We start from the raw sequence: 25,284 nt of genomic DNA, 5'->3' as shown, positions 1-25,284 counted from the left end.
GGTCATTAGATAGGTATTTCTCTGTACTTAATTTCGTTCTATGGGCACCAAGCGGAATTCCATTGCAGAACTGAGATATTGGTATTTTAGTCAAAATGTCGTCACCCTTATTACCTAGGCAATAGAGTTCGCCGCCGGGCGAGCGCGGCAAATCATTTGGTGTGCTCGCCCGGCGGTGCGCGAACATCTACCCTGCAGCAATGAATTTACTTACTTGGACTCTATTGCCTAAGTAATAAGGGTGACGACATTTTGGCTAAAATACCAACATCTCAGTTCTGCAATGGAATTCCGCTTGGTGCACGTAGAACAAAATGAAGTACATAGAAATACCTATCTAACGACCTTACTCTCATTTTTGTCGGCGTTGGGTCCAGGCTCCATACAAAGTTGCCCATGGTCCTTTAACTTTAAAAATAATTGCCTATATTGCAATACTTAAAATTTCCTGAGCAATATCTGAAAAATGGTACATATACATATATACCTCTATATACGGGAAATATCGGGAATTGAGGAGTAAACACACAGTGTGTGTTTACCTACTCCTCAATCTTCCGACTCCTATCGTTTTACTTATCACAACTAAGGAATTTAGTCTTAACTATGCTAAATAATTATTTAATATTAACTGAGCAACTTAACTCGGTTCCCATAAAACCTACTTTCATTAGGTATTGGTAATATTTTAATATTGAAAGCACATTACTCAGTCTCTGGGATGTTATTTTCACTTGATTCAAGCTCTCCTAGTTTACTTGCGTATCTAAATTTAAAATGTTTTTTTATATTCTATTGGGTGTGACGAGGGACGGGTTGTATCAACAATAATCGCCAGCTAAACTTTTTTACGTTTTCGTCCACTTATACAGTATTCTGAATTAAAAAAAACTGTCCAAGATCTCTTTCATTTACATACTGTTAATTTTGATCCTTGCCTTACAATTTATATAAATTCTAACCACCGTTATAAAAGAGGAGATTCTCGATCTGTTTTTTTATTACATGATCATTATTTTATCCGTCCTCAATCCCCAGACACACCATAATAGTCATCCGCCCGTCGTAGCAGTTTGATTCAAGTGCGCTCACGAGGCAACTGCGCCTATGCCACGTTTACAACTCTTACAAGTATAACGGACCACACTTCTACCGAGACAGCATTTTTCTCAATAAGGAAAGGAAGGAGCGGTCACGCTAGAGGAGATCCAACCTTTATTCCATGCTTTACCTACTTATAATCGTCGAATTGGCGTAGTTGCACACTTGCTGGGCACACTGGCTCCGACTGACCTTAATTGCCCGAAAATAATGTGTGCTACTAAAATGTGTACGAGTATAAAGCGAGCATGAAACACAATACGGAATCATTAATAATCTTGCGACTCCCTCTTTCATGACCATTTTTTTTTCTTTTCGTTTTCCGAGTTTTATGATTTTTTACGTACCTGCAAAAATTACCAAATATGAATTTGATTGCAATAAAGGTTGTGATAGAAACATGAATGTCATGTCGAAGTTGACGAACCTTCTCGCCGCGACGTCCCATTGGGACGGGACGTAGACAACGAACTCTGCGCTACACGCACGCACTATCCGTTTCGATAGATTGTAGTGTAGGCTATAACTACAACTCAGCTAGCGAATTGACAACTGCCATATTATAAGGACCTAGATGTAAACGCGGTTATCTAAATAGGATGATACTTATAAGTGTTATATTAAGTTAAAGTCATAATATTAAATATATAGTATTGAGTATGCTAGCCTAGCTACGATAAGGTAAAAATATGCACAGTTATAGTTTATTGTGCTGATCTAAAATTATGGAAAAATATTTGAGCAAAAAAAATGTTGCCACTCGCTTCAACATTGTAATATCAAATTACCGTGAAAATGAAAGTCGACAGTACAAAGTATTTTTATTTGATTGTTAATGTTAGTTATGTGTTAGTATCGTGGCAAAAAGTAAAATATTGTAATAAGCATGATTAATGGGTTCTATATTTCCTTCATGCCTTGTGTAGAATCACCTAATACTCATCTCGAAGTAAGAAACGCGGTGTCGAATGCACTTGGTTAATAAACAGTTGCATGGGTATAGACTATAGATAGCCAACAACGGCAAGGATGGTAGAAGTTGACATGTTTGAGGAATGGTCGGAAGCTGGCGCGCGCGGTGTTCCACTTTCGACGATTGTGTGTTTAATTGCTTCGTAATTCTAATACTAGTTTCGTAGTTTTACGGTATACCGATCTCAATATTATACCTACGCGAAGCTATTAGATGTATAAATACATGGTATTAAACATTGTTTTATGTTGGATATTTACTGTAGAACATAATTATTTTTGGATAATAAAGACAACTTTATTTTTATCGCGCTATTATGTACATAATAATGCCTAATTACTAGTTTTTTTAGCTAAATTTTGCTCAATTTATTACACTCTACGCCAAAGTCATACTATTAAAAAAATAACTTAAACATATCAGTACAAAAAGCATAATCTGGACCTAACCGATGATTAGGTAAGACTTGAGAGTCGTTCACGTGCTGTTACTAAAGTATGAGAACCCCCACTAAGCCCGGTATTCTTTCGTGTGTTCGCACAGACATAAAAAAATCCGTTAGTATTTTATTCCACTTCGGGTATTTTTACAGTTTATTTATATTGTAGTAACTTAATGGTTGGTTGCTGAAATTTACACGTCAATGAGGTTAAAACTAAAAGGTCATTGCTGGTGCACTGCCGCATAACTTGTAATGTAACGTATCTATTGGCAATTGAAAGTGCTTAATTTCTTCAGGTTGAAATTAAATAAGGCGGATCTCGACGAATCTCTAACATTAAATTAACGAGTACATAGTTCCGTTTTGTTCCTTTATAATAAATGAATTGCAAATGTTTATGTAAATCGTTTTACAGATGTAGTAAATAATCCTTTAGTTCCTTTACTTTGCCATCGTATTTTCACCGAAACGCACGAACGTGTTATGCTATTTTAGTCAGTCTCAGTACAAAAAGTACTGAGGTTGACTGAAGTAGCATGGCAAAGGATTGATCACTACATCTGTACAGCCAAGCCTTATTGAATTATTCTTAAAATAGTTTTGTGCGTTGTAGCCGGTATGCCAACCAGACAAATTTCTGGTAACAGATAACACACAGCCCAAAGAATCTGGAATTTCCTAGATTCAACGGGCATTAGTAGTGAACTTTAAAGGGCTGTCACAATAGATCATAGCCTGGTCGAAGCGACAATCAAAGGCCCACAAAACCCCAATAATAAACACACCCGTAGTACGGCTGGACAGAAAAATCAATAATTTAATTATTAATGTCCAAGTGTCAGATGATTCCCAAAAAAAGTACTCTGTTCTGTTGGAATTATGCCTGACATTCCGAATTGACTCAGAATTATTCGAATACACATAACTTAATACACACCCTGCATGCATGCTGTACTCAAAAAAGAATCCAATTATAGAGCTATTATTAGGTATGTCTACTTTTTTGTTAGTGTAAATATTTAAGCGTGTGCCCTTACGTAGACCCGGTCTGTAAAAAAAACAATTATGATTGTGCTAATTTTCGTCACTATTAGGTACATATTTGCAGCATTCCGACGGCGGTACCACTTTGTAATAAGGCCGCGATCAATATCCATGTAATATTTTAATCGATTGTATCGATTTATTTACATGCCACGTAATAAAGCCTCATCATTCTAATCAACCGTAACTATTTCAACCATATTCCAAAAGTGCACTGCACTTTGGTGCCCCCTCATACCTAGTAGGTACCTAATCGTATGTTCGACCGGGTGGTGATCTGGTTGCCACGCCGCTGTGTGTCACCAGTTTCATTAATGTCATGATTCAGATGTTTGTTGATTGCAATAGTTAATTTTTATTTTTATGTTATATAATAGATTCATTTTTAGATATTATGTGTATTGTGTACGTAGCATATTATTTACTGATTAAATTATGTATATAATTTTCATTACATAATTGGAAACTTGATTTTAAACATAACGAATATTGATTTCATTGTGCTTATTAGTAGGTAACCCCGTTTGATATTATGATAAAATAATAAATTAATGATGTCTGAAAAATCAAACAATTGTTATGTATCTAGACATATATAGATTAATAACTACATATATAATTTCATAATACACTATACCGTACGAATGTAAAGATTTTAAATATATGATTAGTTGTAATTTAAGAAAAGGTTGATTTTGTAAATAAATATTTTTGATGTTCCCAAATATTGATTTGTCGTCAATAACTATATGTGGGCAATTATTGTTTTTGAAAATATGTCTCCTGTGTAGAAATACTTAGGAACGTAGGGGTGAACTCCATAAAGCGCGTGTCCACCGGCACACGTTTTATAAGTACATTGTTTGGTCAACGGCTTTGTTTTAAAATGTATCATTTGGAGCATTATGATTATTATATTGTTACCTATATGTAACTATATTTCCGGTTATACTTTACACATCCCGTTTAAGCAAGACTGTTCTCAAATTAAACCGAGAACGCGATGGATTAGCCTATAATACAAGCACATTTTATTAGCACTACACCCTATATGGTTACTATTCTACTAACGATATGGTGTGTATCAATACTATCAATCTTGGTCCAAAATGTGGCGAATATTTCTCGATTTGGAGTTAGTAGTATGTAGTATAAGCTTGAGCCGCTGAAGCAATGATTTGTTCGATTGAATGGTTACCAGTAGTTTTAAGGTTGCAACGTGACGATCAAAGATGTTGTACTGCGCGCGTGTCCGCCGCGCTGCGCCGCGTCGCGCCGCGCCGCGCCGGTCGGTCGCGGTGGACTCAATATCACAGCAGTTTACCGGCACTGTCAGCTCGAATGCGTGATTTCATTCATATCTCATATTTTAATAAATCCTCTTTCAATCTCAATGTTCTCAATGAATCATTATTGTTGTGTTAAAGAGGCATTACTGGATTTAATAAATAGCTGGCAGTTATTCTATTGTGATATTCATATTTTTATTTATTATTTTTCTAGATTATTATTTATATGTTTAATGTTGGATGAGCGTGTTTGTTATATTTTACTGAGAATCGTGTTAGAATAGATAAAGTTATTTTATATTGTAATGAGAAAAAGGTCCAGAATGTGTTCCAAATAAATTGATTTTGTCAAGTATAGATATTAAAGATTATATTATAAAAGTGTTTTCGTTAATATGTTACAAATATAATCGTTTCGATTGTCATAATATAATCAAAATTACCTGTATTAGCAGTGAAGCTAACACATCACAAAATTGAATAAATATAGCATTGTTGCAATAATTGCAACCCCGAGCTCTCTATAGCAAACTAAACTTAATATTATTACTGTATACTATACTTCTTATTGAAATTTAAATGTATTTAGACTTACCCACCCAGACAAAAAATGGTACAGAGAAAGTAAAAGAAATCTTTATCAAAAAATGTTAATTAATACTACTGTAAAATACCGTCATGCTAGTGCTACACCTGGTAGACTATTGCCTGAAATATTATACCTCAATACGTTTAGAATGAATTTTGCGTGTCTTGAAAATATATATATTTTAATTATTAGAATAAATGTGGCTTTATTTTATCCCCTTTCACTCGTGGCCTAAACATGTAATCAACACAAAAACAACCTTATTTTCAAGGAATAAAGTGCAGCAAAGTAAGGTAATAAATAATAGGTACTTTATCCGAACCTGGGGGTAAAACGCGTTTTAGACTACACTATTTCTCGGGTCCTATTATCTATCCGAGTACCCTGCATCTCCCTCCAGTTGGACTAACTACAGTATGTACCTACCTATACACTTTATTGTACATAGAAATAGCAACACGAGAAACACAGTTACAGAGTGAATTAAATATAGCAAAGGCGAACTTATCCCTGTATGAGATCTCTTCCAGTTAACCTTTGAAGAAATTAGTGGAACAGAAGTAACAATGAATGACAAACAAAAGCAAAAGTGTACCTACAATCACTAAAATTAATAAAATGCACGTTTTGAATACAACAATAAAAGAATGCATTCTTACTTACATAAATAAATAGGTAAGTACTCAATTAATATAAAAATATCTGGGAGACCGAGCAAAGCTCGGAAAACATATAAAAACTCGAAAATGCGCGTTTTCCTAGAGATAATACCAAGCTAGATCGATATTTCGCCCCCGAAAACCCCCATATAGCAAATTTAATCGAAATCAGAGCCGTTTCCGAGATCCCCGAAATATATATTAAAAGGAGATAATGACGGTTGCGTACGACGTCATGCTACGTCACCGCCGCCGCCCCTCTCACAAGCCTTTATAAGCGGGAGCTCACCTCAGACCGGTCTTTTTCTGCACCAGCGACATTGAGTAAGGGTTATTTACGGAAGCCTTTGTCAGTTCTGTACATTTGTAGATTTGTGTAATTTTGTTGTTAATTACTAAGATTACTTTAATATTAAGGATCATAGTTGTGGAAATTTAAATAAATAAGTCGATTTGTTTTTAATATTTTTATTTAAATCCTGGCCATCGCTAAAATCAGAAATGGGATAGTGCCTATCGCCTATCGTAGTTTTTGATAAACAGCGAACATTTGAGATAAAAAAAAAAAAAAAGAACAATGGCCGAAAGATCCACTCGTAATAGGGGTAGGAGTAGGCAGACTAATCAATCAGTTCCAGGAACGGACGGCCTCCAGGAGCAGCTTGGCGATATATTAGCGCGCCTTCACGCGCTTGAGGGCAGCGCGCCGGTAGTCCCGAGCCCGGCCAATGGCGTCGCCAACCACGTGGAGCAGGACGCTAGCCACGTGGACGCGGCCAGCAGCCTGGACATCGCTGCTCCCGGATCCAGCTCGCAGGCTCCGTCGGTACTACCTGGATCAAGTGCTAGCACCGTCGGAGAACCAAATGCGAGTTCTACTGCCGCACCTGATGCTACTGACCGGCTTATTGGAGCCCTTACCGCATTGACAAAAGTAAGATCCAACCATTATTATATTTCAAATTTTGATCCAAGTTTGCATGACATCGATTCTTGGTGTGAAGAAGTTGAGAGAGCTCGTGATATCAATCGTTGGGATGACAACGAGTGCCTTTCTAGGATATCTAACTGTTTGAAAGGGGACGCTCGTAGTTGGCTTAACGAGTGGGTTACCAACGATCGTTCGTGGACGAACTTCAAACTCGAATTTAAACCATTGTGCTCGCGAAGAATCGATGTTGCTAATATTTTATTTAGCGTCATGTCAACAAATTCCGACAGTTATACCACGTATGCAGAATATGCAAGACGTTCATTACTCAGATTGAACATAGTAAAAGGATTAAGCGACGAGTTAACGGTTGCTATTGTTATACGAGGTATAACTGACGCTCAGATTCGTGCTGCCGCGACTAACGCTCAATTATTGCCCAAAGATCTAGTCGAGTTTCTTTCTATTTATACCACTGACTTAATATAAAAGAAATAGACACACAAAGCAGAACAAAAACGTCAAGAAATGTGGATCCCAATGACGTTTCGCACCATTTGCATTGATGATAAAAACGCTTACGTAAATTTTGAGTCAAGATAAATGTTTCGTACAGAAAAGAGCTTAATGTCGTAAGCATTAAGTGTCAAATTTGCAAACATAAGTACCAACACTGTTAAAAAATTTAGTCCGATGGCACTAAACGTAACGTATTTACGTCAAACAACGTCAAACGAGACTAATGAATGAATGGAGTCACTTTGGTAAACTTTAATATGTATTACTGTACAGGAAAACCAATTGAAGTAATAAATAAAACAAATTTAATTTAATCGGGAGCTCAAATAAAATTAATTCGTGGTTCAAATTCAAACAAGTTAAATTTTTAATTCGTAAGTATACGTCTTTAAATACTAATTTCCTTGAAATAAATTCTACTTATTAAATAACTGTGTATTTAAGATCTACATTTACTCATAGCACGGGTGCACGGGGAAATTTAGATACTGATTGGATTTTTACCTGATGGAAGTCTACCTATACTTTATAAAAAAAATCCTGTGGTTGTCACTGTGTTCCGACAGGTTTAGCATTTACAGTTAGTCGATATAAGCCCTTATTGGTGGTGTATATGTCGGAAACAGGGAAATGGGCCGAACACACAAGTGCCGTTTTGCCTTGTTTAAAACTGCATCACCCCTATCTCTTGCTATAATTAAATAGCAGTCCACTTAGCACGTCGCATAGGTTTTCTTGGAAATCTTCAATTTAAACATAATATTATTTCTTATGAATTCCATATAAAAAAAAAAAAAAATATTGACCTCACATCGACTCATTAGAATTTTGTTCCTTGACATCCCTTCTTTGGTACTAACAAATTAATTTATTCAAAACCATAAAATTACCACCAGATTACATAAATTATATAATGCTATCCAAAGAACTAACCGAAAGAAATACATTCCATCCTTTTTCCTTGCTTTATCATTGTTATTTTTACATATTTTAACGGCACATTTCGTAATTGTTGACAACTTCACATTTGAGCGTTTCAAACAAGACTAAACGAAAAAGTAATGCATGATCTGTTTTGACATCACTTTTGTGGGGCCATTTTTGGCGGCTGATTGGGTATCCAGTTCTTTATACTATATCAATGATTTATACAAAACCTAATTCAAATATTGCGCAATCATCCACACGTCCATCACGCAGTAGGCAGATTGAAACAAATAACCGGAAACGCGGTCGCACTTTTAATACGCCCAATCGTGAATTAAAATGTTATTCATGTTTTGAAATAGGCCACCCGCAACGTTTTTGCCCTAAACGACTTAAACAGCCTGACGCAAACCCCAACAAAGACGAGAAAAAGCCTTCTGCCACCTCGTCTAATGGTAACGCGAACATATGTTCATTTTGTAAGAAACCGGGTCATGACGACACAGTATGTTTTGCTAAGAAGCGATCAGAATCGCGGAATAAAAACAATGTAAATTTTTGTCGAGAATTAACGGGTAGTCCGGACGACAGTGATATAACAACGGCGGTTATACAAGGCATACCTACAGATGTTTTGATTGACAGTGGGTCTCGCTTCTCGTTAATCAGTAGGTCCGTGCTTAAACATTTTGAACACACTGTACTACCCACTTATCAAGTTTTGCGCGGCATAGGCGGTAGTATCGTTTGCACTGGTTATGTAACATTCCTAGTTGAATTTAGTGATTACGCGTTGAATGTTGATTTATTGCTTGTGCCCCCTGAGTGTATTAGTGTGCCTGTGATAATTGGGACGGATGCTTTGAACGGCGAGGGAATAGCATACATTCGATTAAATGGTGAACATTACGTTACTCAGGTTTCTAATACTAGCGGTAAAAAGGACGTGTTACATGTGCAATCCAGTGAGCAACAACCGACCAATAGTTCGCTTACCGAAAGCGATATCAATAGTCCGCTTACCGGGAGCGATCGTGAGAAATTATTTACAATTATTAATGATTTCAAAGACCATTTGATTGAGGGCACGGCCCATACAACTGTTACTACGGGCGAGATGCACATTGAATTGACAAGTAACACTCCTATTAATTATAGACCGTACAAAATGTCTATCGATGAGAAATCTAAAGTGCGCGAGATAGTTCGTGATCTATTAGACAAAGGTATTATTCGCGAGTCACAATCACCGTACGCTAGCCCGATACTTCTTGTTAAAAAACGCGACGGAAAAGACCGTATGTGCGTAGATTACCGTGCGTTAAATGCCATTACGGTGAAAGATCGCTTTCCACTGCCTCTTATCGAGGACCATATAGACCGTCTTGGCAAAAGCAAATACTTTAGTTGTTTAGATATGGCCACTGGCTTCCATCAGATAGCACTGGATGGCGATTCGATCCCAAAATCAGGTTTTGTAACGCCCGAAGGCCACTTTGAATATCTAAAGGTCCCGTATGGCCTTTCTAATGCGCCTGTTGTTTACCAGCGAATAATAACAAAGACGCTGAAGCCACTTATTGACGCGGGTAAAGTTTTGACGTACATAGATGACGTTTTAATTTTAGCCTCAACCGTTGACGAGGCACTTGATAACTTACGTGAAACTCTTGAAACGTTGACTTCCGCCGGGTTTTCGATTAACTTAAAGAAGAGTACCTTTGTCGCTACAGAAGTAGAGTATTTAGGTCGTAGGATATCACATGGTCAGGTTAGGCCGAGCGAAAGAAAAGTAAAAGCCCTGATTGACTCTCCTGTGCCTACAAACGTACGTCAAATACGACAATTGCTTGGGCTAGCCGGTTACTTCCGGCGATATATACCCGATTATGCAGCTAAGACGGCTTGCATAGCTAGATTGACGAAGAAAGGGGTTCCGTTCATATGGGGTGAGGAACAGGTCGAGGCTCGAAAATATTTAATTGAGTGTCTTACTAATGAGCCCGTGCTCGCAGTATTCGATCCTTCGCTGCCAACGGAACTTCACACAGATGCGAGTTCGGTTGGATACGGCGGAGTACTGATTCAAATACATAATGATAACCGTAGGCGTGTGGTGGCCTACTTTAGTAAGACTACTCAAGGCGCCGAACCTAAATATCACTCATATGAGCTGGAAACCCTCGCTGTCGTGAAAGCTTTACAACATTTCCGCCATTACTTGCTAGGAGTTCCTTTCAAAATAATAACAGGGGCCTTATTCGACATGCCACTTTTGACGTCGCATGTTGAAGTTCATTTGAATCTGAACAATCATGGGTTGTCGAATAGGTAAAGTGTGTCACCTGTCAGTGAATCTCATGTAAACAAATCATTTCATCGCTAGACTTGGTTGTCTATTGGTATGGCCGCCATGTTTGGATTTATGACATTTAAAAGGGGATTCTATGGCATAGAGTAAACTGCATTTCTATTTTCTATAGTTTTTTGATTCCCCTACTCGACGCAAGATGGAGTTAACAGTCAAATTTCGATCTTGGCGTTATAAAAATAAACCGCAAGAACATGACATGCAGTTGCGTTGGTGTAGATCTATCATGAAAACGAATATATGACAATTGTCCAGAAATAAAAAAAACTTGACAATAAACATACAGCAATACATATACCACTAAATGTCAAAAAGAAAACAGATTTAGTATAATTACTAGGTAACAAATTATATATAAAGTTTAAATTTTAAACCAATCGTCGTGGGTCCTAACCCCGGCTCTTAGCAATGAACTTCTTGTAACTTGTGTGAAAAATATCATTTGATATTACACCAATTACTTTATGGTGAAGTAAAATATCATGAGTCATGAGGAAGACGGAGTAGCCAGTAGCCACAATAAGCTATATTTTTGTCCTCTGGGTTAGATGGCAGTGAAATAGGGAGAGATAGTGAAGAATGCGGCAAAATAAGCATTTATTGTGTTGTTAGTAGTTAGTAGACTAGTTTTTTTTCTAAAAATGAAAATTGACGCAACAGCAAGCTCATAGCCCCCTATGAGCCAGTCTGTTAGGTGCAGGCTTAAGGGCTAATCCCGGGGGAAGCGGAGCGTCGGCGACTAGCTGGTGCATCTGCTTATTAACCTCTTCTCACTTTTACCTCAGGTCCTTTGATTAATAAATTAAGGTAAAATTCGTAAGAACTAGTGCCTGTGTCATATTCTAAATTGGACGCTATGCCTAATTAGTTGTTATAAATGTATTATGATAAACCCATGAATTTCGTGTGAAAACAATGCCTTTTAGAAAACATGTGTTATAAATTAAATACAATAATTATTTATTTAATTAAATTTATAACAACGCAACGTGGGGTTATTCATGATGAATTTTAATGGCTTATATAAGACAGCGGTTGTATATTGCCTCAGAAATTTGGATTTTGTCAGTTTGAATGAACAGCAAACTGGAGACATTGAGATTAATTTTAAACTTATTATTTTAGGTGTTCGTAAGAAATAAGGTATTGACAGACATTGACGGAAAATCGCGAAAACCCGGCCAGGTGCGTCGGACCACGCAAAACGGAGGAGGATTCCATACTTACTTCTTCTACCATGTATCCATATGCCAAAATAGCAACAAAAAAGCCGAACAAAAATACCGTTTCTTCGCAGCACTAGATTTCAGTCCTTTTTTTAGAAAAGTAATATGTTTAGGTACATAAAAAAAAAATATATATATATATATATATATATATATATGTAAGTAATTTTGTTATGTGAAACTTATATGTTGTGTTACGAGACTTACGAGTAGGTAACTTTAAACTTTAACAGCCTAACAGATCCCAATAAGGCCTAGTTTACCCTCTGGGTTGGAAGGTCAGATGGCAGTTGCTTTCGGAAAAACTAGTGCCTACGCCAATCCTTGAGATTAATTGTCAAGCGAACAATAGGTTCTCATGATCCGTGGCAAAATCGAGATAACGCGAGGAAGAATAACTTTGTCACAAGAATATTTGGCCAAATATAAATCCTTACTCTCGTGTATTTGACCTACCTACTCGTATTGAGTCGTATTTTGCCACCTAGTAGCCTCGAATTGGTTGTTATATGTGGCTTTCCATAAATTAAGGGTCCTTATGCTTCAATAAGGACGTTTTCATGGGGTCCCGTTGTTTCCCATAAAGTTTTAAGTCATAATGTATTGTTTGTCATATTATCATTACTCATAAAACTGAAACCGTTAACATTTCAAGATTTTAGTTAGGTTATCCTATAGATAGGTTAGGTTAGGTTAGATTTGTTTTATGGCAATCCTGAAAAGTGACGCGTTTCTGAACCAAATGAATTATGACTAACGAAAATTCGAGCAAACAATACATTATGGCTTAAAACTATCTGGGAAACAATAGAAACCCCGTTTTCATCTGAAGTTGCAATAGAAATTGAAAAAGCCACATTTTTTCAAGCTTTTACTTAGTTTCATCTGTCCCGTTGGTTGTCTGTCTGTTCCAATGTGGTTCCAATCAAATCATGCAAATTAAATCCCAACAAAAACATAAATGTGAAATGAGAGCCAAGTTCAATATTGAGAATACGTGTCGTTGTTGACTCGCCGACAAAAGAATTGAGATCTATATGGGTGCCAAGTTCTGTGCTGTGTAGAAAATCCTGAAATTATAAAGGATTTGTCTTGGCTAGTTTTTAACAACAAACCAAGTTTTTGAAAAACTAACAGAAAAATATATATTACCTATATGCCTATACGTAAAAACTAGCCAAGACAAATCCTTTATAATCTCAGGATTTTCTACACAGCACAGAACTTGGCACCCATATAGATCTCAATTCTTTTGTCGGCGAGTTAACAACGACACATATTCTCAATATTGAACTTGGCTCTCATTTCACATTTATGTTTTTGTTGGGATATCATTACTTTTTGTACAGAAATTACTATAGTATTCATCATGAAAGCAGTTTGCCTAAGCTGAAAAGGAGACCCTCGCTAACGCGCGGTTAATTGTCAAAAAGTTTCAGTTTCACATTTTTTCTTTTGTATACGCCTTATAGTCTACTTTCATTCCAAATATCAAGTTTCTAAGTAATCTAGAAGTGGGTTAGGTTTTTGGTCTATAAGTATTTTTTTTTCCATCGATATATCAATAATTTCCAGTTTTCAGATTTTTCCCTCTATATGCACCTAATAGTCTACCTTGATGCCAAATATCAAGTTTCTAAGTCATCTAGAAGTGGGTTAGGTTTTTGGTCTATAAGTATTAATTATTTTTTTTCCTTCGAAATATCAATAATTTCCAGTTTTCACATTTTTCCTTCTATATGCACCTAATAGTCGACTTTGATGCCAAATATCAAGTTTCTAAGTGATCTAGAAGTGGGTTAGGTTTTTGGTCTATAAGTATTAATTTTTTTTTTTCCATCAAAATATCAATCATTTCCAATTTTCACATTTTTCCTTCTATATACACCTAATAGTCTACCTTGATGCCAAATTTCAAGTTTCTAGGTCACCTGGAAGTGGGTTAGGTTTTTGATCTATATGTCAGTCAGTCACAAAAATGCCGGTTTTTAAAGGTTAATTTATCAATAACTGTTTGAGCTATGTTTATGAAATAGTGTATTTTGAACAAGCTAAGGGACTTGAATACATGTGCCAAATTTCATGTGTGTAGGTTAAGTAGGTTTCAAGTTGTGAAGGGGTCAAAAGTAGCTCGAAATGGTTCGTGTAATATTACACACGGTTGCTGCGTCGCCCTTGGAGGATATAATCAAACGGAGACGCCATGTCTGTAATTTTCTGTACAAAACAGTCTGCCGATTTTTGCGGGGGAGGGGAACGTCAAATGTATGCGTAACGTAAAAATAGCCATGTCAGATAAACGTCAGTCCATACATTGTGTATGACCGTTGGCCGCCTATTTTCGACAGAGGGGAAAGCCTGTTAATGGCTACTCCGTTTAGTTGTATCCTCCAAGGCGTCGCCAGTTCCTTTTTCTTTGAACTTGGCTGGACACGCTACCGCGTGTCTAGATTTGACCCACTTCTCGGGTGTTCAATGAAGCTGAAAATTTACATAAGTACATAATATGTAATATGGGTGACAATACAATATTTTTATGGTTACCATCGAGCTGATCTGATGGTGATGATACAGACAGTGGTCTTTTAAGTCTTTTTAACTTTGTGATAAAACAACGCAACTTAATTATATTTGAAAATATTTAAAGAAAAATACAGTCAGAAATTAGAAATTTTGTTATCTAACCTCTCTATCACTCTTGCATATTCGAGCGATAAAGAGGCAAATAGCTGAGTTTCGATTTTCGCACTTCCCGATAGGCCCCTTTGTAAACAAACCGCCTTGATGTGTCTATGTCAAATTTTTAATTGTCTGTGAAAACTTGTTAAAAAAAAGTTTAAAACAAAGGCGTAGGCAAAGAGTAGTATAATATGTATATAGCTGGTCAACCAAATCTTGTCAGTAAAAAAAGGCACGAAATTCAAATCTTCCATGGGACGATATCCCTTCGCGCCTACATTTTTCAAAATTGGCTCCTTTTTCTACTGTCAAGATCTGGTTGACCAAGTATACCTATATAGCGCTGGCGGTACACCGAGAAATTCAGTAAAATGCTGCAAATGATGTTAAAGGTATGAAAATCGGTACGATTGATCTGTAGAACATTTGAAACAATTTGACCCGAAGCACCAACAAATAAAAAGAAAACGAGAGGAGTTATGACGTCATCTTTTTTTGTAAGGAATAAAAAAATATTGTTTAAAAACCTATCGTGTTTGGTATTAAACGAAAGGGCTTTCTGAGCCGATTCCAAACATATATCACATCATTACATTTCAGTATTTTTTTTTTATTATAATATAAATAATTTTCAAAACATACCAATTAAGTTTGGGTTTCTCCAGATACAATACGGCAATTTTTTTTTTGTAAAATATACCTCTAATCTTATACCTAATATCCTCATATCTAACCCTAATAAAGCAATTTTGAAATTATATACATTTAGGTTTTTTTTTTTATTTTTCAATTTTACATAGTGTGATCTATGAATCTCTCAATTAAATATTTAAAAAGAAAGCATAAAATTAATATATAACGGTTTTTTTCAGAAAGTCGCTTATATCTCGGAATCTATAAGTCGTAGTAAAAATTGTCTATGTAATAATTAAGAAAGAATTAACTGAAAAAACTCACCTTTAACGTCCCCCCTTTCCCGAGTTCTCCGCCCCCCACTCATCAGAACTTTTTCTTACTTAAAGCTTAGATATTACCAAAGGAACATGTAATAGTATTTTATGCAACTGTTGTTTAAGAGAGGTCAAAAAAGGCGAGTGGCGTGAGTAACAATAACAACAAACAACAACCGAAAATTGTTAATAAAGACGCCACTAGTATTTTTTGACTCAGTTAAACAACGTTGCATACAATACTTTTTCTACGACCAAGCACTTACTGTGAAATGCAATGAAATAATAATAAAAATGGATGATGATGATTGTTTCATGTCCTAATGTGATAGGTTGTTCAGTGCGTGGGATTCTTAAGGGGAACGAAAATTTTATTATTTTTGCGCTACGACGCACGGTTTAGGAGATACAGCCCTATAAATATTTTTCTTCCTCTTTTTCTTTTTTTTTCTTTTTTTTTCTTTTTTTGTGTTTTTTAAATCTTACTTAGGGGTTTCTTAAAGGGGAACGAAAATTTGATTATTTTTGCGCTACGACGCACGGTTTAGGAGATACAGCATTATAAAGTTTTTTTTTTGTGTTTTTTAATCTCTTTTTTGTGTTTTTTTTAAATATTAATTAGGGTTTCTTACAGAGGAATGAACATTTTAATATTTTTGCGCTACGACGCACGGTTTAGAAGATACAACCCTATAAAAAAAAATCTTTATTTTTTTGTTTTTGTGTTTTCTAAATATTACTTAGGAGTTTCAAAGGGGAACGAAAATTTGATTATTTTTGTGCTACGACGCACGGTTTAGGAGATACAGCCCTATAAAGATGAAAATAATCGTACCATTAACCAAAACATGTATATGGTTTACTCATCTGTCAGAAATGACAATTAAAATTAGATTGGAAACAATGTATTCCATACAATATTTTTTAAGTGGTGATTACACGAAGTATTGTAAAAGTGCCAAAAAGATACTGCGTGTATGCACAAATATTTTTTTTGGGGAATAGACTAAAGACTTGTGTTGATAACTATAAGTTAGGGGTTTAAAGGTGTGTGCACGACCCTTTAAATGACAAATAAAAGTACGGGAGTAGAAAAAGCAAGTTTCAATACTCTTATTTTACCCGAATGACATTATTACTCGTATTGAGTAATTCGGCAGGGCTATTATTACACTTTGTAAAATTGAAAAATTAAAAAAAAAACCTAAATGTAAATAATTTCAAAATTGCTTTATTAGGGTTAGATATGAGGAAATTAGGGATAATTTGAGGTATATTTTACAAAAAAAAAATTATGGTATTGTATCTGGAGAAGCCCAAACTTGGTATGTTTTGAAAACTATTTTTATTATAATTTAAACAAAATGACTGAAATGTAACTATGTGATATATTTTTAGCATTGGCTCAGAAAGCCCTTTCGTTTAATACCATACACGATAGGTTTCTAAACATTTTTTTTTATTTCATACAAAAAAACATGACGTCATAACTCCTCTCGTTTTTTTTATTTGTTGGCGCTTCGGGTCAAATTGTTTCAAATGTCCTAAAGATCAATCGTACCGATTTTCAGACCTTTAACACCATTTGCAGCATTTTACTGATTTTCGCGGTGTACCGCCAGCGCTAGAAGTGGGCAGCAAAGAGTAGTATAATATATAGAACAGTCGGCAGTCAACGTTTGTTCCTAATAAATATAACATTGATGAATCAAGGCGGTTTGTTTAAAGAGGGCCTGCCGCGAAACCAATTTCGTTATCTGCCACCATTAAATTTCGCTCGTATATGCAAGAGTGATAGAGAGGCAGATAACGAAATTTCCCCGACCCCCCTTTGGATGGTTCTTGTTTGAGTTATAATGTCACTGTATTGAGGACTCAACCTTTCCATTTTTAAAGTGTTTTTATATCGACATGACACTGGCTACTGTAGTAAATGCCAAAAAAGAAAAAAAAAACGCTGTCATAGTAACGAAAATAATAAACACGTCAATCGAAATAACGTAATATCCAAGAAAAATTTGCAAAATAGTATATGATAAATATGTAAAACATCATTAATTATCGAATTAAGATTAAATACAACTTTGTGTAAAAAAAATTGAGGCAATTATACAGCCCGATTATACGGGTTACATTTTGAAAAAGATGATTATCTTGGAAAGAAGAGTAAATATACATAGGTGAACATAATGGTGAACAAAGGTATAGTAAAATAGGTAGGGACATAATTCAGGGTTTGCTTGTCTGGTCCACGCATGTACCTATCACGACCACGGCACGGCCGTCTCCTGCTAACTTTTCGCTATAATAGTAAAATCATAGGTCTAATACCTATGATTTTAATATTATAGCGAACAATATTTCATGTTCATGATCTCGAATTTAAGACTTTAGCTTAGATTTATGGCGTGCGGCCTAGCGCGCGTTGCCTCTATGAGGAGCTGTCAAAGCGCTTTATATCTGTATGCTTTTGATGATGCGGATCAGCATTCTTATCCAGCGGGGCAAGCGGGCAGCCTGCAGAAGGGCACCCTACCGCACTTGGTAGGTCACTACACTCACTACCAGGGCTAATAATTTATTTATAAGTTTTTAATACCTTTAAACGAGCAATTCTTGTAAATTTATTTATTTATTTATATGTATATATATTTCGGGGATCTCGGGAACGGCTCTAAACGGATTTAGATGAAATTTGCTATATGGAGGTTTACGGGGGCGCAAAATCGATCCAGCTAGGTTTTATCTCTGGGAAAACGCGCATTTTTGGGTTATTATATGTTTCCCGAGCAAAACTCGGTCTCCCAGACATTAAGTTTTTAATTTAAGTGTTTTTATCATGTTTCATATTTAAACTTACAGATGTGAATCACCAGCAGAGTTTTTGGAGAGGTGTGGTTTTCTTATTTCCTGTTACCAACCTGAAACACCATACCTACTTAAATATCAGAAAATAATAAAGTGAAGAAAATTAAATAAAGTTGAATGCTTAAAAACTTTAATGTTTTATTAAAATTAAACGAAAAAAAATGTGTAAACTGAAATAGATCTAATTTTTTTATTTGTAGTTGAATAACATATATGTATTTAATCTCCTTTAATTAAAAATCATCTCTGAGTAGATACATATTAAACAATAGGTACTTTTAGGTCTTGGTAGTAATGTTAGGTCTTATGACCTACTGTATTTGACTATATTACTTACCAAGACCGAAGCCTGACCTGTCAGTCACCAACTATTTTGATGCTCTTTGTAGGTAGCATCAAAATAGTTGGTGACTGACAAAGTTACCAAGTTACTAAGGTAGTAGGTACCTATATAGTAGGTAGCAGTAGCGCAATATTTAGTCAAAATATTTTGACTAATTTAGATTACTTTTATGCCAAAAAAGTAATACAAGCTATTCATGTTCCACTTAGTAATAAAATACGGACTTTTCTGAATATGTGGTTTACGAAATGTGTTAAGAGCCAACAGGAGTGGTCATTTCTCCATACAAACGTACTCGACTGTTTCCTCCGTGGGTTTTGAAGCTAGAGCAATGATTTTTTTAACACAGATTAATATTGTCAATATCTGTGTCGGACCGTTTTGCTTTTTTTGATATTTTTGTTTTTTAAGGCGCTAGAGCCCTTCAAAAATGGCCAAAATGGCCTAATTGACTATGCCGCAATGAGAGGCGTGGTATTCAAAACTGATATCAATTAGCCAAAAAAGCAAAACGGTCCGACACAGATAATTTCATAATCATTTAGATTTCCAAATTTGGTTACGATTGGTTAAGTTTTGGAGGAGGAAACAGTTAAAAGTAAACAGGAAACAGGAGGTTTCGTACTCGACCTCGATATTTGAGATTTTTACGCAGGATTTTTCACCTTGTCCTTATCGCATTAGTTTTAGGTGCCGCTTCCGTTAGCGAGACGGGTATACTTACCTAAAATATTTAAATCTCAGCTCCAACAGGAGGCTCTTAAGGTACAACTTGTGGTTTATTAACGTGGTTTAGAAATAGGCAGCTTGAGTTGAGAGAGGTGATGAGTAAATTGTTTCATTTTTTTACAATTTTGAGCGTTTATAGGAGAATGTGTGGAGCAAGCATTATTTGACGTGTAGGTGTGGGTTCAACAAAAAGATCGCTTGTCAATAAGGCATTCTTGCTGTTAAAATTCAATTATTAATAGCCTTTATCGACCATCAGCAATGTAGTCCCTTTTTGATTGATGGAAATTGTCACGTAAGTTCCACTACTCGCCGCCGCATCGCCTACAGCGCATTCGTTGGTCTATCGCTCACAAGATGTCATTAATTCATGTAAACTTACGTACTGAAAAAAAAAGTTTTACTCTTTGCTATAAATTACCCTTTCGCACGTCAAAAACTCCAAGATGGTGCCGAAGGTCATAGAGAACCAAGTCTACCTTTGGAATCATTACTTGTCAAAATTTGACATTAGCAATCCACAGTTAGGTGACAACCAAACCAAACCATTATAAACCTTAAAGTAATAATAAAACAAAGTTGTTTTTTGTTAAATTATTGTTTGTACCAAATGAACTTCAGCACTTGATGAACTTCAAATGAACTTCATCAGTTGAATTTCAAATGACGCGAAATCTGACAGTTGCACATGTCGAATAGGGGCCCAGATTGCAATGCATTAAAATTGACAGAACGAAAGAAGGATCTCCTACCACGTGTGGCGAGGTGGTGGATATATATGCAGGATTTCAATTTTACGATAGAATACCGAAAGGGAGTAATGATGCAACACGCTGATTATCTAAGTCGAAATCCTGTAGATGTCTGCCACATAAATAAACCAAAAAACTGGGCACAAATTGCTCAATCCGCGGACGAGGAAACCCGCGATTTGATTGACAAAGTTAACAATAATGAACTTGACGCGTCTCGTTACGTTGTGGAAAATGATCTGTTATATTATAAGTACTCTCCTACTGGCGAGGAATCCAGGTTACTGTGTTTTATACCTAAGGGTCACAGGTTGAGTTTATTACGTATCTTTCACGATCAACATGATCATATTGGGATCGATAAAACTACGGATCTCATTTTGCGACACTTTTGGTTTCCTGGATTACGCGCTTTTGTTAAAAAATACATAGCACATTGTTTGATATGTTTGTCATCAAAGAAAATACCTAGAGCTCCACATCAACCGATCTCTTCGTGGCATAAGCCCGATGTTCCTTTTAATACCATACACGTTGATGCATTAGGTATATTGCCAGAGTCAAACGGTTTTAAGTATGTTTTATTAATAGTCGATGCATTTTCAAAATATTGTTTGCTTTACCCAATGATTAAACAAGACGCAAATAATAATAATAATAATAATAATAATAATAATCTTTATTTCCAAAAATACAAATTACAGAGTGTGGCGGGGTCTCCGCACTAGGCTTCGCCTGTGTCGCGGTGTACCAGGAATACATTTTAACCAACAGAATGATAGTTACTAACATAAAGTCCAGCTTTTGGCAAAATAAACTTATAACTAACAATCATATTGCATCACAAAGAAAGTAAACTATATTATATATAGTTAAGTACTTATGTATACATTAATTTTAAAGTACACTATCTAACATAGCTTCTGTCTCGGCATAGCTAAGAGAACTTAAGAATTTAAATAAGAGATTTTTTGCTTCTATGGTGGTGCTAGATCTAAGGTTACACTGTTTAAGTATGGAATTGTAAGTTGTCACTCTGATGCGATCTCCAAAACGTTTTCCAAATGAGGAACGTACTTCGGGAATTGGTAGATTGAAAATGCGTTTTTTAACTAAGGTGTTATATAAAGGCAGTGTTTTAGAGACTTTGTGTGTGTATAAACAGATTTTGTGTATGAAAAGCTGTCGGACGGTTAAAACTTGAGCTTGGGCGTAGAGATCAGAGGTTGGAAACCGATAGGATTTTTTGAGCATCACTTTTAGAACGGAGCGTTGGGCCCTTTCGATTTCCAACATACAAGTCTTTGCTGCACTTCCCCAAACTGTAATACAGTAGCTGATCACAGACTGACAAAGCGCAGTGTAAATCATTTTTAATAGGGATTCATCTGCTGAATTACGGAGTTTTTTGAATATATATATTGACTTTCTGATTCTTCCGGAGAGATTATGAATATGGTGTTTAAAGTTCAGGTTTTCGTCAACTAAAAGACCAAGATATTTTATAACATTAGTTTTCTCAATAGAATTACAGCTGCAGGGGTTTGTGGGAAAGTCAGTACATGAGTGGATTTTTATTGTAGGGTTGAAAGATGGTTGTGACGAGGCGGTTTTGTGAAAACAGAGGAACTTAGTCTTGTTGCAGTTCAGGGTTAGGAGATTGGCACGGAACCAGTTAGATGCTATTTGCATGCCCCTTTCTGTTGTGGTGACTGCGTCTTTCCAGCATGTATCATTAAAAAGTATTACCGTATCGTCTGCATAGCACAGAATTTCAGCATTTGGAATTTTGAGATTGAGGACGTCATTCATGTATATCGTAAAAAGAGTGGGGCCAAGAATACTTCCTTGCGGAACTCCGAATTTAACCTGTTCAGTAGAACTTTTAAACGATCCTACCCTGACAAGTTGCATTCTTCCCGTCAAGTAACTTGCGAACCACGACAATGGGACTCCATGCACGCCCAGATTTTGAAGTTTGCGAAGTAAAATTGGTATAGACACAGTATCAAATGCTTTAGCAAGATCTAGGAAGACGCCAATACATTTTTGGTTATTGTCCAAGGAGGATGATATTAGATTGATAAGAACAGATGTGGCGTCTTCCGTAGATTTGTTCCGCCTGAACCCGAACTGTCGATCCGACAGAATGAGTTGCAAAATTGTTTTTGTAACGCAATCTCTTTGTTTGGTACACCCAAACTTATAGTTTGCGATAAGGGTCGTATGTTTGAAAGCTCTCTGTTTCAAGGTTGGGTAAAAAGTATAGGGTCTAGCATACATTTTATAACTCCTCAAATGCACGGTGAGAATGGACAAGTGGAGCGATATTGTAGAACTGTGCTTAACATGCTTCGCGTAGAGGCCACAAAAAATAGTCTGTGGTCTACTAGCCTTTGGAGGCTTCAACTTGTTGTTAACAGCACAAAGCAGAAAACTATTCAAACTTCCCCTTTACAATTGCTGGTCGGTATTGAGGGTACGACACCGTTAATAAGGACCCTTATTCGCGACGTAGCTCTTGATAACACGCAACCAAACCGTGAAGGCCTTAGAGAGTTACAAAGACAACGCGCCACTGAATTGTTAAATGAAAATCAACGAAAGCAAGACGAACATGTAAATAAAAATCGCCGGGCGGAGCGTATATTTAAATTAAATGATATGGTTTTTGTAATTAAAACTTCGCAGATGACTGGCAAGCTCGACTCCGGGATGCGTGGGCCTTACCGCGTCACGAGAGTGCTGCCTAACGGTCGCTACAACCTGCGACTGATTGGTGGCTCCTACGGCAAAACTACACAAGCCGCCGCTGAGCATATGGTTATATGGCGCGGAGAATGGACCCCCGAGTCGTGTGGTGCCTTCTTTGACAGTGAGTACATGAAATTCCATTCTATGTAGCTTGTACATGCAAACAAGGGGCCTCTGTATTTGGTGCTACGTAGATAGACATGCTAACTCGGTGCCTCTGTCCGTAAACCGCGTCATACGTAAGTAGCTTTTGACTGCTTGCGTTACAGGTCACGCTAACTCTGTGCCTCTGTCCGTATTTGGTTGTGTATGGATATGCTAACTAGGTGCCTATGTCCTTAATATATAAGGGCCACGGCGTTTATAACACCTGCCCAAATTTATAGAACAAAGGGTTAAGCTAACTAGGTGCCTCTACCCATAAGAGACAGTATTATTGGATAAGCAAACTAGGTGCCTCTATCCGTTCATGACATGCAAACTAGGTGCCTCTGTCTTTCAAGTTTATTAATGAACTGTCTTTTAATTTATTTTGTTATCAATTCCAGGTGACGAGGATACTGCATCTGGCACGATCTCTGAAACTATCAGCCCACCTGCCGATGGGAGTCAGCCGGGTCCAACTCCTAGCGCCGCGCCCGCGCCTCCTGAACCTAACAGCCAGGAGAGCCAAGCCGTAGAATGCACGAGCCACCAGCTACCATCTGCCAGTCACGCAATAGAGAGCTCCGCCAGACGTATAGACAACGGCGACAATGACGTTCGTGACGCTAAAACGCAGGAGCCTAGACGACCATGTGGTCGAGGGCGACCACGTGTCAGGAGAGGCCGTAAAAGGAGATAATGACGGTTGCGTACGACGTCATGCTACGTCACCGCCGCCGCCCCTCTCACAAGCCTTTATAAGCGGGAGCTCACCTCAGACCGGTCTTTTTCTGCACCAGCGACATTGAGTAAGGGTTATTTACGGAAGCCTTTGTCAGTTCTGTACATTTGTAGATTTGTGTAATTTTGTTGTTAATTACTAAGATTACTTTAATATTAAGGATCATAGTTGTGGAAATTTAAATAAATAAGTCGATTTGTTTTTAATATTTTTATTTAAATCCTGGCCATCGCTAAAAATATACATATAAATAAATAAACAAGAATTGCTCGTTTAAAGGTATAAGATAAATAAAAAGATATGAATTCGAATCAGAAAAGTAAAGGAAATAGAAGTAGGTACTTACCTACTTATGCTGTTGAGATAAGACTTTCCGGTCGGTGCTACATCTATTGTCAAGTAGCAGTACTGATAGTTCCGCTACTCGATGCTAGATGTAGACACTGAAATTAATAGTCTAACTGATGTATGGAGTGAGCACTCTTGTCTTACTATATTTCTCTATGACCGACCCTTGGCAAGGTGCGCAGTCGGTGGAGGGGGAAGTGGCGCTGATCGTCACAAACACAGGTAATCTTATGGAATGTCTGACATTAGTACTAGCGGCAGCCGCTTGAACTAATTTTACTCCATAAGATTTAACGTAGAAAGTCAAAATGAGGGCAGCACCAGTCGTGCACCTAGCGCATTACTACCTTAGCATTTGTATATATGTTGGAAGATAGAATACCATTCATTTTATTCAACAACATAAAATTACAATCTAAAATTAAAAACTAAACTAATCTAAATTAAAAAAAAAACATCTAAATAAGGCCCCTGCGGCATTGTGCCAACGATGCTGGCAGCATTCCCTCGCTGAATGGCAATACCGGGATTTGAGTCCCGATGAAGGACATAGGATAGTTTATATGTCGGAAGTCATCCCTAAAGAGGCTGAAAAGGGGGGTAGAAATGAGAAAATTAATAATTAATTTCCTGTTAATTGGTGTAAGCAGTTAAGCATATTATGCTCATAATTATTGCCATTAGATTTTATCCAAGCACTATAATTATTTGCTCTAACTGCTGGAACTAATTCCACGCAGACGAAGTCGCGGGCAAAAGCTAGTTCTCTATAAGACTAACCACAAACGCACGGAATTTTCATTCGGTTTCCGTACGTGACAAGTGGGAACGGGACGTCGCCCTACACATGCATAGCGCTATCTCGCTTGCACATGTCATTCCGTACGGAAAATACCGTGCGTCT

At 36.7% G+C, this 25,284-nt stretch overlaps 1 protein-coding gene across 1 annotated transcript; it reads left to right on the top strand.

Moving 5' to 3' along the window:
• Window positions 1-8,697: 8,697 nt before the first annotated feature.
• On the top strand, window positions 8,698-23,990 carry LOC134660670 (uncharacterized). Its single transcript, XM_063516446.1, has 3 exons — window positions 8,698-10,742; window positions 22,504-23,267; window positions 23,695-23,990. Exons 1-3 carry the CDS (start codon window positions 9,592-9,594, stop codon window positions 23,988-23,990), a joined length of 2,211 nt encoding a protein of 736 aa, XP_063372516.1. The 5' UTR covers window positions 8,698-9,591.
• The last annotated feature ends 1,294 nt before the right edge of the window (window positions 23,991-25,284 follow it).

The sequence above is a fragment of the Cydia amplana genome, chromosome Z (assembly GCF_948474715.1).
Source record: "Cydia amplana chromosome Z, ilCydAmpl1.1, whole genome shotgun sequence".
NCBI classification, from domain to species: domain Eukaryota; kingdom Metazoa; phylum Arthropoda; class Insecta; order Lepidoptera; family Tortricidae; genus Cydia; species Cydia amplana.
This window is presented reverse-complemented; position numbering and strand designations above follow the sequence as displayed.

Coding starts and splice junctions, on each gene's coding strand:
- LOC134660670 (XM_063516446.1), top strand. CDS start 9,592: ATGCACATTGAATTGACAAGTAACACTCCTATTAATTATAGACCGTAC. Junction 10,743..22,503: donor ACAGGGGCCTTATTCGACAT/GCCACTTTTGAC, acceptor CGTCTTCCGTAG/ATTTGTTCCGCCTGAACCCG. Junction 23,268..23,694: donor GTGTGGTGCCTTCTTTGACA/GTGAGTACATGA, acceptor TATCAATTCCAG/GTGACGAGGATACTGCATCT.